This window comes from Pteropus alecto, unplaced genomic scaffold (genome assembly GCF_000325575.1).
Source record: "Pteropus alecto unplaced genomic scaffold, ASM32557v1 scaffold251, whole genome shotgun sequence".
Classification (NCBI taxonomy): Eukaryota; Metazoa; Chordata; class Mammalia; order Chiroptera; family Pteropodidae; genus Pteropus; species Pteropus alecto.
In genome coordinates this window covers 2,071,395-2,085,758 of record NW_006431048.1, presented here as the reverse complement: position 1 = coordinate 2,085,758, position 14,364 = coordinate 2,071,395, and the positions used below count along the sequence as shown (strand labels likewise).

The 14,364-nt window shown below is 40.2% G+C and overlaps 1 protein-coding gene across 1 annotated transcript in view; it reads right to left on the bottom strand.

The window, feature by feature from the left end:
• The window catches only part of CD86 (CD86 molecule), a 38,533-nt gene that overhangs the window by 1,316 nt on the left and 22,853 nt on the right, over positions 1-14,364 (bottom strand). Inside the window, exons 2-4 of the mRNA XM_025052162.1 lie at positions 10,592-10,641; positions 4,351-4,686; positions 1,796-2,101 (exon numbers count right to left, since the gene is read on the bottom strand). Coding sequence (XP_024907930.1) covers positions 1,796-2,101; positions 4,351-4,686; positions 10,592-10,641 — 692 coding nt within the window. The remainder of the gene's footprint in view (positions 1-1,795; positions 2,102-4,350; positions 4,687-10,591; positions 10,642-14,364) is intronic.

Below are 14,364 nucleotides of genomic sequence, written 5' to 3'. Positions count from 1 at the left end.
AGCGGGGGGGGGGTAGGTATTGTACTTGTTAACATGAAAACTGCTACCTTTTGACACCTAAACTCAGGGTCTAACCTATCTTTGATCAAGCCATAGAATAAAGACACAGAGAGGCAAGCCCAATCTTCCTGAGGCAGGTATAGCTGAAACTTTTCTGAAGATGGTGGTAGCTAGGAAGGTTTGGGCAGTCGTTGAGAAACAGCAGAAAGGTGAAGTTATAGTGGTAGCAAGGACCTATTCAATTGTAGACTGTGGGAGCCATGGCAGAAGGCCCAGAGCATATTATATGTGGTGATGTTGGTGGCTCCAGAAAGGTGCTGAACTTCAGAGAGAAGCCTCTTATCATACTGAGAAGCTACAGTAGAAGCAACCAGGGAAGGCTGGGTGGCCTCACCATTTACTGGGCTCTCAGAGGAGGAGGTGTATGAGTGGAGGAAATTAGTTCCAGGAGAGAGGATTGGCCTACTGGTAAAGTTGGCTGGTTGGTACTGGCCCCAGGGGCTGTACCTAAGGATAGGTCCATAGACCAAGTCATGATTAACAATGAGACATCAAGAGACAGGATGCAGCAATGCCAGAGGATGGAGCAAAGAGTTGGAAGGATGACTTAGGAGAGGACAAAGCAAGAGGCCATAGCTGGAGAAGGAGCCAAGGCAAGCAGGAAGCAAGTACATGGGGAGAGGTGTCGGGATCAGAACAAGCAGTGATGGGGGCAGTATGAGGGCAGAGAGCCTTTATTCCAGGTAAGAATCTTACAGTTACTGCTCCTCAAAAGTGGGGTTTCAAATACAGATGCATTTCCTCAAGGGCAAAGCTGCAACTTTAAACTGGCAGGCTCCTATTAGAGGACACTGCTTAGTTTCAGCCCTTTTCTATAGCTGGACTGGTCTCCATACTACTTTGTCAACATATCACGAGATTTCTGCTTCTGAGTCTTTCCTTGACACATAGGTGCTAAAGCCCACCACTACCACCTGTGTCCATGTTGGATACTGCTAATCAATAGTGGTCCTCTCACTTTATAAGCCTGGAGGCTGTCTCAGAGTTTTTCTTCCCATTGAGGAAGCCACCATATGTCTAAGTACTTGTCATCTCTTCACCACACTTATTAAGTTAATTATTTCTTTTGTGTTATGAGATCCCATCTCTTTTAGGAAAACTTTCCTGACCCTCAAAGTACTTATCTATGTCTGATTGTCTACCAAACTGATTATCAGTCACTCTTGTTTTTAAATTTAGTCACACATTTCCATGGGATATAATTTAGATTCCAATTCAATCTTTTTAAAATCCAATTTTCAAGTATGTACCTCATGGAGTTCTAATTCTATTGGAAGGTCCTCAAGGACAGAGAGAATGTCTTATACCTTTTAATTTTCACCCCTGCAACAAACAATGTCTAGAATGGTTCTGTAATCATAACAAGAGCTGTATGTATGTATACATGGTGTGTGTGTGTGTGTGTGTTAACAAATGGAAGAATTTTAGCTTGGATGAATTCTGCATTTTCTGACCTAAACTTCGGAATCTTCTATCCAAAGGTAGCCCAAAAGACCAATTCAGTTTCAGGGCTTAAGAACATGCTTCCTCAAGTGTAGCATAGGTTCATAGCCTCCTGGACCCTGTGGCACTCAGAGGAAGCTGGAGCCCTCTGTCTGAGTCCCTCTTAGTAGTTAAAAAAAAAAAAAAGGGCTCAGTTGTAAGTTTCCTGGCAATCAGGGGACATTAGATAATCTGCCATACCCATTTGTGTATAATGCCTGATAAAATAAATAGTCTTGAGAAGCAGCTTTACCTATATTGTAAGGTTGGGAGACAAGCTGTGTCTGTGTTGAGTCAGGCTGCAGGACACAGAAGATGCTCACATTTCTTTCAGGAGACACTGAAATAGACAAGCTGATAGAAACGTCGTACAGGTCTGTGAAATTATTTTGAAATATATTCATGATAACATCATACTCGGTAGTTGAATTCTTAGTTTTTAGCACAAAAGACATCTTCTTAGGTTTTGGGTAACCTTGTATAGATGAGCAGGTCAAATTTATGGTGTCAGAATTTTCTGTTCTATTGGAAATTATTATTTTGGGTTGACTGAAGTTAGCTGAAAACAGAATAGAGATAAAAAAAAAAGTCAATGTAAATTTAGGTGTATCCAGAAGAGAAAAGCAAATAGCTAGGTACCTGATGTGGGTACTCTCTGGGGGCACACCTGGGATCCCATGGTGAAAGCCACATAATGACCTTGCATTTATTTTTTAGTAATGGAGTTTGGGGCCATGTGTACTTCCAGTACGCAAACCAAGGGGATGCTCTCTGAGTGATAGGAGGGCTGAAACTGAGTCACCAAAGATTTATAATGAGGCCACTGTTCTAGGGAATGAACTCTTTGAAAAGAGAAGTGGTCTGACTTTAGGATCCACGTGTCCCATGTGGTACCTTCCAGCTCACCAGACCAAGAGAGCAGAAAGGGATTGAGACTAAAGTTCCACCAGGAACTAACAGAGTTCATGGTGCTGGGATACTTGGGGCCATATCTTTCAGAAACCCATGTAGGATGGTAGTAAATGAGTGGATGGGCATTTTGGATTTAGAAATTCAGAATACTGGTTTTGGGCACAACTGTCAAGGTGACTTCGCCATATATACTATCAGGCAAACCCAGCTATTTTTAGGAAAACTATATGATCTTGGTAAATACAGAGCTTCTCTTGCCTTGTTTGCCAACCAGATTTTTATGGCTATTGAAGATCACTGACACCTAGCCCCTTCTGCCAGCCAAATCCTCGATCTCCTTATATAGTTACAAGGTTGTTTACAGGTTCTACACACTAGTATGTAATTTAGTATATCGTTTCTGAAACTTCAGTGATTTGCATGTCATCTTTACAAATTTTGCTATATCAACACAATACCAAAGCACTCTGCTTATACTCTGTGTAGTCTGTAGAAGGTGCTGCCTATTGTAGCAGTAGCAACATCTGTGAAAGCACAGATTGCATGAGTCAATCAAAATTTTTCTAATACATATTGAACTAAATATAAAACTGTTAAAATAAAACAAAACTGATTGTGTCCCATGTAAAACACAACGTATTCCTCTATAGTACCTGGCCATACTTTGAAAACATTGATTTAGCACTTGGTTAAATGCTCCAAACACCCCGTAGCCTAGTTTGAGTCACATGGAGCTTAAAGAGAGTTAGTCCTTACTCTATTTCTATTTTTGCCTCTGCTTTACTCTGTGGTTTCAGAAACTGTGATGTTAACCTGCCTTTTTCGTTTTCATCAACAATTAATCTGGATCTAGTAATCCCACACCAGGGTATCTACCCTAGAGAAATGAAAATTTATGTTCATACAAAGACTGGTACCTGAATGTTTAGAGAAGCTCTATTTATAATAGCTTCAAACTGAAAACAACCCAATGTCTTTTCATGGGTTGAGTGGATAAACAATAGAATGCTACTGGACAATCAGAAGAAACAGACTTTTGATACATGCAACAACTTGAATGTATCTCAAAGGCATTATGTTGAATAAAAGAAGCCTGTCTTAAAGGTTACATGCTTACTGCCTCCATTTACACATTCTCAAAAAGGCAAGCTTATGGGATGCAAAACAGAGATTATGGGTGTGATAAGGGTATGATTATAAAGAGATAGCATGAGGAAATGTTTTTAGGATGTTGGAAATGTTTTATATCTTGTTTAGAGTGGTGGTTACAAAATCTATACATAAATTAAAGTTATACAACTTTACACCAAAATAAAAATAACTAATTTTACTGTATAATTAAAAAAAAACTGTGCCGACATTTAGGCTTGTCAAGGCCTGGAGAAACAGAGGAGCTGGTATGCCAGTTTTTGTACTATGTGCATTGGGTTATTTCCCTCTTGTCAACTGGGGTCATGCTTGGGCAGCAAACAACTCATGGGCAACCTCTGGGAGGTTGAAGGGAAAACCCAAATTAGTTAGCTGTCACCCTTGCTGGGAGCTCCAGGCAAAGATTCAGTGGGTGAGAAATCTTGGACCAAGGAGAAATGAATGTAAAAGAGATTCGAGGCCTATATGGTTATATAAACAGTAATGGCCAAATTATTCATGGTTTTTACGTAGCCACATTACCTTCATTCAGTTAACTCTAAAAAAGCAAATTCTTACTGAACCTTCAGAAGCAAACTATAGAAAGTACAAAGGAATTTCAGTTCCTTACTCCTGCATTATGTTCACATGGACTTCCCAGAAATGGCTGTCCTCTGCCTTTTCTCTACAAGTTCCCTCCTCCCCCACCAACATTTCACTGCTCCTTGCAGTCTCATCTAGAAGGCCAGGGATGTGAACACAACATACCAAGCACTGACAGGTCAGAACTCATTTGGTGGATGGAAACGAGTCCTTGGGGTCCTTTGTGATGGATGAAACACTGATACGTGCCCGTGTCCTTGATCTGAACATTGTGGAGTTGCAGGGCCCAGTTGTTCTGGTCAAAGCTTGCGCGGCCCTTATACTTGGGGTGAACATTTTGAGGATTCTCTTCGCCTTTGTATAGCTCATACAGAACCAGCTTATCCTGGTTCTGCCAAAATACTACCAGCTCATCAAGGCTTATGTTTTGAGAGTTTGTAAAGTGGCATGGAAGGTCTCCAGTCTCATTGAAATATGCCTGGCTTTTCATGGAAGCAGCACCTAAAAAAAAAAAAAAAGAAAAGAAAAGAATGGTGGAGATTGGGGATGAAGAAACAGGAGGGAAGAAAAACAACAACTCTATTTCTCTTTATACAATATCCAGATGCTACCTTGTCAGTAACGAGATTAAAGAAACACATATCGAGCTCTGGGACTGTGCATACATATTGCCATCTGGAGAGCGGAACTTTGTTCTCACTCTACTGCTAATTAAATGTCTGTGACTTTGTACGCATGTAACTGCTATGAGGCTCAGTTTCCTCATCTCTTTAATGGAGGGGTGAACTAACTGTTCTATGGATTTTTCTGGTACTATAGTTCTGTGAATTTAAACCCAGAACCAGCAGTTGGACAACTCATCTGTTATCTTCCTTTAAACTGAATTTTGATTCTTTTCGCTGTAGCTATTACAGGCCTCATTATTTCTATACTATCACCAAAAGCTTTCCCTTACCCTCTCTAATCCCTATTCCTTGGCCTGCTATGGCGAAAAGATTTCTGATAATGGTTACAATCTGATATCCCTCTTTTCATTATGCCTCAATAGTTGGGGATGACATTAAATAATATCTTCACTATTCAAATAGTTCCCTTTAGAGAGTTTCCCTCATGACTGCTGTTCTCAAGGCCAGCTCTCTTAAGGATACAAAACAGTTTGGAAATGACACAAATAGTCAACTGAAGCCTCTAATCTCAGTGACCTCTCTAAGCTCTTTCAGGGATCAGAAAGAGAACTGGGCAAATATGATGGTTGCTTTGGGATTGTGGTGGTCAAAGATCATTTAAGGTACATGAATGAAATGCTGGACATGAATGAACTGCTGGAAATGAATCATAGATGGGAAGGTGAGGATGTGCTTTTGGAGTATTGGGGAAACCCCGACTACCACTACCTTGCTCTTCCCAATATGCTTTGCCCTGGAAATTTTTACAACCCCTGGAGGAGACACTGGGAGAGTTCAGAGAAAGTCTTTATTCCCTGAGGGCATATTAGAGTTTATGGAAGGTATACGTTACAACTAATTTCTTAAATGACATTGATTGTTAGGGTTTTTGTAGGACCTATTCTGGGTCACACAATTAATTACTTGAGACTTGGCCAAGAAATTAGTGGTGGGTGAGAAGTGCAGGGTTAGGGGAAATATGCTGTTTCTTAGTTAATATAATGTTAGATGACACCTTGGGAAGGAAGTTAGGGTGGGTTCTGAATAAAGCTTCATCATTCAGGACTTCAGTAAAGGGATGTTGACATTAAGGATGAAAGAGGAGGAAGGTTGGTGAGAGAGATGAGAGGAGTTTCATTTGAGGTGCTCTTTGAGGGGTACTAGGGGAAGTTAAACCGATCTGACAAATAAGCTTCTCTTCTAAGAGGAAGTAGGACAAATACCAGTGACACACACTTGGAAAAATCAAACGTGGTGCAGAGTGGCCCAGTGAAAACAAATAATCAGGGGGTTCGGGGTGGTCTTGAACTCGAAGGGAAGAGGACTCCAGGTGTCCATGAGAGCTGGCACAAGTTTGAATCACTGCCTATTGCACTCTGCCTTCTAGAATCCTGTGAAGCACTTGAAAGTATAAAATGCAGTGTCTGTACAGGATACATCCCCATGGAGGGAGGTGAGAAAATATACCTGGGTACCTGAAATAGTGAAAAGAAGATCTAAGGAAAATATACCATGTTCAGTAATTACCTTACAAGGTAATCCTGAGCCTCTTGCTACATCTTTGCTAAACTCTGGATTATAGGGTAGGAGTGCCACCTACTATAAAAGCTTCTGGCATCTATCTCTGGGGAAATCAATTCTGGTTGTTTCAGTAACTTGCCATATGACATAGGGCAAATGACCTAATGGAGAAACCAAACACACAGTTGGAAATTCTGGCAGTTAATGGTCAATGTTGTTATTCAAGAGTCAACTGTACATTTTGGGCCTGGAAATGACATCACCTTTGACTTCTTTCTTCCTGATTTATAGTTGTTTCTCTGCTGTGCCTCACAGTACCTTCTCTCCTTCTTACCTACTCTCTTCACTCATAGACCCGTCCAACTTCTCTGACCTAGGACCCCTCTCCCAAAGATTATAAGGGCTTTTCTTCCACCCATCTAACTGCTTCCCTCCTCACCAACCAACCAAAAATGTGGTGTGTTATAAAGGCATCAGCATTACAGGGTAAGGTGGTGTAAGGGTTTCAGGGAAGCGGGGCTGGTCAGAAATGCAGAATCTCTGGCCCCACCCAGACCTACAGAATCAGAATCTGCATTTTAACAAGCGCTCCAGTTTGAGAAGCTGTGATAGAGAATGTCTATCTCTGTCTCCAGAGTGGAACAGAGGAGACAATGACAGGAACAGTTGGTTTCCAGCCAAACTCTCTCTTCTCACCTTGGGGTAGAAATCACTCTGAAGCTCATTCTGAGTGGAACTGAAAGTATTTCACAATTTATACTCCATAGCTCCTCACCAACCACTAGCTTCCATGACATCATTCAAAACTACTCATACTGATCCCTTCTCTGATGATTTGGGAAAGATTTAGCTCAATGTCTCTTTTTCCTAAGTGGCTTTAGTCCTCCACTGTTATATTCCCAGACCTCAGGCCATCCAGCTACTGGACTCACTAGGACTCCAGTGATTATAAGCATTGAGATTCTCTCCCTCCCCCAGCACTTGAGTAATAAATGTGGTCTGGGTCTAGTTGTAATTTGTGGCCATGATGATGTCAGGAGCTAGGCACTCAAGAATACGTCTAGATATCTCCCTAATCAGCTGGAAGAGCTTCTTTCAAATGAGAACTTCCTCATGAGACTTGAGGACTTCCTCAGCAATATACTGTTTAAATGTTACACAAAAACTAGAGTCTTCTAACCTCGTGAGATCTCTGACCCCACCTGGAACTTTAGTCTTCTGACCACTACCTGCCCACTATCTCAAATGCGTGTCTTACATATCCAAGGATCATTTATTCCTCATGTTACTATGCTTATCCGTACTCAAGAAATTTTCTCCTTTTATTAAACTTCCTTTAAATCTTTACTAGGCCCTCTGGAAGCCTCATCCCATTATAATAAACTCTTCTACATTCTCAAACTCGTCATTGAATGTTTCCCCCGAGGTTGTGCTTTCATTAAAATCTGGCCCAACTCAAAGGACACCACTTGCCCCAGCCACTGTTTGTTTTATCATACTTCATGGGGACCTAGAGCAACACCCTTCCCTTTGGAGGTGTCCCTGTCTCTCATGGCTGTTAGCTATTAATCATTTGTCACTACTTCCTTGCTCACTGAGCATTTTGACGTCAGATGCCAGGTCTTTCTTTCCAACCAATTATTACTATCAACTGGGTGATTTCAGCATGGATGAGTTCACCAACAATCTTGCCTCAAAGTTTTTCGACCTTCTCCACTTTGGAGATCTTCATCCACAGGCTGTTCCAGCAGCCCCTTTCCCATGACATAATCCTGAACCTTATCACCAAGAATAACTCCTCCCTGAGAATCTTAAACCTCAATGTACCTATCTCTGTCCACAAGATATCTTCCTCTAAGATTTGCTCTTGATTGCTTCACCTATATCTGTTCTTCACTTTCATCAAGACCTTGAGTCTATCCATTCTAGACCCTATAGTGCAGTGCTTTTCAAAAGAACCCTGCAATGATAGAAATGTTCTATATCTGTACTGACCAATATGGTAGTCACCAGCCACTGTACCCACTGAGCATTCGATATGTGGCTAATGTGACTGAGATCTGAAATTTTAATCTTATTTAATTTTAACTAATTTAAATAACCACATGTGGCTAGTGGCTATCATGTTGGACAGCACAGCAATAGTATATCTTTTCAATCATTCTCTCGCCAGTAGCTTCAATAAACTTACCCTTTTGTGCAGAATTCATCCCAACACTCTACTTTTGATCTACATATCTATTCTTACACCTGAATGCTTGAAAATTCCTGAAGTTACTTAATTATTCAGACCACAAGTCTGCAGTCTCCCATCCCATTTAACTTAGCCTCTGGGCTGCTCACCCTGCCTACCACCCTCTTCCTTCCTCATAGCAGTTACTTCGGCAGTTTCCTCTGCTACTGCTTATAGTTTATCTTTCTCTTATAGTCTAACTCCTTGGAAGAGTAAGCAGCAATTGCTGCCTTCATTCCCAGCCTCAGTCCCCCGACTCTCTGCTGAAACTTCCCTGGCAAATGTTATCAGTGACTTCTCACCACTGCCAAATCCAGAACACTTTTCAGACCTAATCTGACTTGACCACACTGTTGAATGTCACATCGTTGGCCATTTCTTCTTGAAACTCTATTCTTTCCTGGTAATTTTTCTCTGACCACTCCTTAAGTATCTTGAGTGCCTGCTCTTGACCTTCTCCTTACTTTCCACACTCTCTCTGGTGTTTCTCCTCTAACCCCATGGATTCAACTGCCAAATATAAATTAATACTTCACAGATGCTTATCTCCAGCCAATAACTTTCGCTAGAGTTCCAGCTAGCCAACTGCCTGCTGGATATTTCTACTTAGATAGCAATAGATATTCTCTTCCTTCCTTTCAAACTTTCCTGTCCTCTATCTTAGTGAATGGTTTCTCCACTTGCTGGTGTCAGTTACTATCTGAATCATATGTAGAAAACACCCAAACAGGGTCTGTCCAGGTGTGGCTGAAAATATCTAGCACTGCTACAGCCAGAGCTGAACTAATCACCAGGCCAGTTAGTCAAGGGCAGCCTCCATGCTGCTGCGACCAAACTGCAGGCTTGACTCACCTTCCCTGTCTGCCCCACACCAGGATGTGTGTGTGGGGGATGGCTTCTCTCTCAGTGCTGAGAATGGGGAAGGGATAGGACAGGAGAAACTAAAGGCACCCAGTCACACAATGTGTGGCAGGAACCTCCACCAACCCAGTAACATATAAAGAAACTGAAACTTAGAGAGGAAAAGCAAACAGGGAAGATCTGAGTTCTGTGAGGCTTGATGCTTTTAACATTTCTTTCCTTTCTTTGGGGGGTGGGGGTGAGGGGTGGGCTCCTTAAGAAAAGAAATGCAGAACTCAATTACAAAATACCACCCAACAGGAGGAGAATGTGATGGAGAGAAAATTAGCAGTAAAAAGAGGCGGTGGTCTTAACTTATTGTGGTTAAAATATCTTACTTTTGAAAATTTTACCCAAGCATAAGACACATGACCACAGTGGTAGAGCCCCTCATGGAGTCTTAGAGGAGCTTTGGATAGGACTTGTGCAAGTGGGAAACCCTGTAGCCCAGCTTTATGAGCTTCATGGTAAATCTGCTGCTGCTACTAGCGGAAGGTCACTGACGTCGGTAGTAGCAGGGCTGGGATTTTTGATCCTCCCAGTAAGCAGGGGCAAGTATGATCTACTGATGTGGGCTGGTGGGGAAAGCAGAGGAGGGGAGAAGGAAGGTAGAGAACATGAAAACCAATGCTTCTTAATGAAAGGAGGCTTTTAGAAGCCTATTAGCTATTTTTTAAAAGCCTGAAAATGCCAGAAATAAGAATAGAGAAGATCAGAAGAGAAAATATATGGAGTAAAAAAGTTAAGCTTCAGGGCGGTCAGAGTAGAGACCTTCCTCTGGCTCCTGGACAGGCCAGGCAAACCTACTTTGTATATCCGGTACCATGAATGTAGATGGCAGAGGAGGAGGATGCACAGAAGGTATCAGGCTCCATGCCAGGCCAGGCCTGCCATCAGCTGAGATACCTGTTCTTAATCATGATGTTTCCTTCTTCTCTAGAAAAGTCTTTTTTTTTTTTTTGCATGTAGTATTGTGCAGCGCTGGATAGAAAGTGAGTAAAACCCATCAAGGCTTGGGCTTGCAGTGGTCACACTCATCACGAGACAGTAAAGAATTCTAGGACTTTACAAAGCCAAAGGTTCTTACCAGAGAGCAGGAGAGCCATCACAAAGAGAGTCTTGCTCAGTTCCATAGTGCTAAAATTGAAAAGAAAAAATAAAACATGATTTAAAAATGAAACTAAAAACCAAAACATGACAAGCGAAGTTTTGGATTCACTTAGGACCATGTGTGTGACAGAGACCATGCTATGTGTTCACCACAGCCATTTCCTTTCCCCTCCTAGCTCCACAGATATGCCCTATTTCCCAACCTCCCTTTCAGTTAGGAGTGCCATGTGATTGGGTTCTTGCTGAGGGAATTGTGGGCAGAAGATATGGGTGTTGCTTTCAGACCTGTCACTAAAATGTCTCTCTTTTCTCCCTCTCCTACCGTCTTGAATGCAGAGGAACCAGAGGAGAAGTCCAAGAGCCTAGAGGATGGCAAAGCCTCCTGTGAAAGGAAGCTGGTTTGCTGAACAAATGAACAAAATAGCTCTCTCTAGCCCTTATTCATACTAGACTGTGACATGAGCAAAAAATAAACTTTTACTGTCTTAAGCTAATGAATTTTTTTGCATTGCTTGTTGCAGTAGTTAGTATAACTTATCTTGGCTAATATACTGGGTATGATGGGGGCGACGGGAAAATATTTATGTTTAGAAATGAACATTCCTTTGGTTTCTTTGTGGTTCTCAAACTTTAATGTGCTTAAAAAAACATATGAAAGAGTATGTTAAAGCAGTTTTCTGGGCCTCGTTAACAGAGATTCTGATTTAGTAATTTGGGTAAAACTCATGTCTAACAAACTCACAGATGATGATGATGATGCTGGTATAAAGACCCTGCTTTGAGAACCAAGCACAACAATATTCACTTAATCTAAATGACAGAGCCAAGGAAAATGACAGGCATCGCTTTATAACCTCTATCTTCTCTCTTTTCCTCTCCTTCCCTCCCTCTTTCTGCACTTACTTACTTATCCCAACTTAGACCAAAAAGGCTATAGACTTATAGGGAAGCATAGAATAAAGAAAGATGACCAACATTAAAAAGAGGTGGAAGGCAAATCAATTGCAGAAATAAAAAATGGAGTCAAGTACAAGGCCAAGGTAAATGCTTAGCACGGGAATCTGCCTACCCTGCATGGTGCAGATCATGAGTTTGGCTTGTAATTTTAATAGCCAAAGTGAAAGAAAAACTTAATTTATAGACCTGTCTATAAAATGAAAACAAATCAAGGCTTAGGAAAAGATGCACAACTAACTGTTCCCGATCCAACAGCAGAAATTTCTTCCTTGGGGGTGGATTGTCTAGAAGCCATCCCTGATCCCTAGACACCCTTCCTCTCTTCTCATAGCATTTAGCGCAAAGCTTTGGGCTAAAAGTATCTGTTATGTTTCTTCCCTTCTAGACTATAATCCCTTTCTTGTGATTAAAAAATTTTGACCACATCATATCTGCATATGGTACTAAATTTAAAAAGTAAAAGTGATAAGTAGTGGAAAGCAAGTCTCTCTCTCAACCTTGTCCCCTAGCTGTCTGGTTTTCCCTAGACATAACTGGAGTGACCACTGTTACCTATTGATAGTTTCTTGCCTCTACTTGTATTAGTTTAGGTAAAACAAAATGAAAACATAGACCTATTTTTTTTTTCATTTTATTTTTAAACACCCAGTAGCACAGTATACACACTTTTGCACACTTACCACTACCTTGGAGATTAGGATATTAGAATATCCTAATTCTAACAGTTGCATATTATTCTGTTGTATTCTATTGGATAGCAATAATTTATTTTGCCAGCACCTATATTTTCCAATCTTTTGCTGCAGTGATAAACCTAATCATATGTCAAATCACATACCTGAGAGTAAGCTATCTTCCTAGAAGTACAATGGCCTGACTAAAGGGTCAAAAGAGTATCACAATTTTAATTTTCACAGATGTTGAAAATTTGTTCTCTCCCAAGACTATGTTTATGCTCCTACCAACAAAACATGAGTGTACTTATTTTCATGCCAGTTTTGCCAACATAGTATGGTTTTTTAATTTGTAATCTTTACCAATAGAGAAGGTTAAAATGATACCTCATTGTAATTTTTAAAAATTATTTTTCATTGTGGTATAATAATTTGGGTAAATTTGGGTAATTTACCATGTTACTAATTTGTTCAGTGTACAGTGGCACGAAGTGCACCACATTGTTGTGCAATCATCGCCACCATCCCTCTCCAGGACGCTTTTCATCTTCCACAACTGAAACTCTATACCCAGTAAACAAAAACTCTCCATTCTCCTCTCCTCCTCTCAGCCCCTGTCTCCAGAAATTTGACTACTCTAGGTACCTCATATAAAGTGAAATCATACAGTATTTGTCTTCTGTGATTGGCTTATTTCATTTAGCATAATGTATTCAAGGTTCATCCATGTCATAGCATGTGTCAGAATTTCCTTTCTTCTAAAGGCTGAATAATATTCTATATTAGATAGATAGATAGATAGATAGATAGATAGATAGATAGATAGATGATAGATAGATAGATAGATAGATAGATAGATAGATAGATAGATAGATAGCTATATGCCACACTTTATTTATCCATTAATCTATGGATGGACATTTGAGTTGCTTCTGCCTTTTGGCTATTGTGAATAATGCTCTATGAACATGGACATACAAATATATCTTCGAGACCCTGCTCTCATTTCTTTTGGGCATATATTCAGAAGTGGAATTACTGGATCATGTAGTAATTCTATTTTTATTTTATTTTATTTATTTTTTAATTTAAATTTTTATTTTGGTGACATTGGTTAACAAAATCCAGTAAGTTTCAGGCATACAATTCAACAGGCATATATATACATTGAGTAATTCTATTTTTTTTTCCGAAAAACTGCATACTGTTTTTCATAGCAGCTGCACCATTTTATACTCCCATTAAAAGTGCACAAGAGTTGCAATTTCACCAGGTCTTTGCCAACACTTGTTATTTTGGGTTTTGTGTGTGTGTGTGTGTCTGTGTGTGTGTGTGTGTGTGTGTGATCCCAGTGGGTGTGAGGTAGTTCTCACTGTAGTTTTAAAATGAATTTCTTTTATTATGAGTATCGGCATCTTTTCAAATGTATAAAAAATTAGACTTCCTGTTCCATGACTGTCTATACATTTCCGTTACCTATTTTTAATTTAGGTCTTTGGCCTTTTTCTTATTTCCCTTATCGATTTGTGGAATCTCTTTTGTTTTTAAAAAGTAGTGCTAATTAGTACCTAATTTGAAAATTTGTGTGTTATGATAATGAGTTGCAAATATATTCAGCCATTAAAGCACAAAATGAGTGTTCAACATATGAACCTCATATTGCTCCTAATTGCTCTCCCTTTCCTTTCCAGTGATTTTAATAGATTTCAGATCTTGGGCATTATCTGTTGGGCCAAAGCTGACACCTGGTAAGCTGACACAGCCTGGAAAGAGAGTTCATTGTCTGATTCCTGTGCACTCCCTCATATTAAATTGCTGCCAGAATTCTATTTATCATAGAATCTCAGGAACCCTTTGAGTCTGATCTCTCACCTAATACAGGAATGTTTCATTGTTTGTGAAGCAAAAAGCAGTATCGACCTAATTAAAGATTTTTTTCCCCTGGTATGATGTATTGAACAGGGGCATAAATTTAAGAAATCACCTTGAATTCAATGAAATTATTGCATGAAATTATTGCAATGAAATTATTACATGAAATTATTGGCCCTAGGAAATCTTTGATAAATGGTCTGTCCTTGTAATTCACACAGTGAGGAAGAGCGCTGGGTATAAGAAG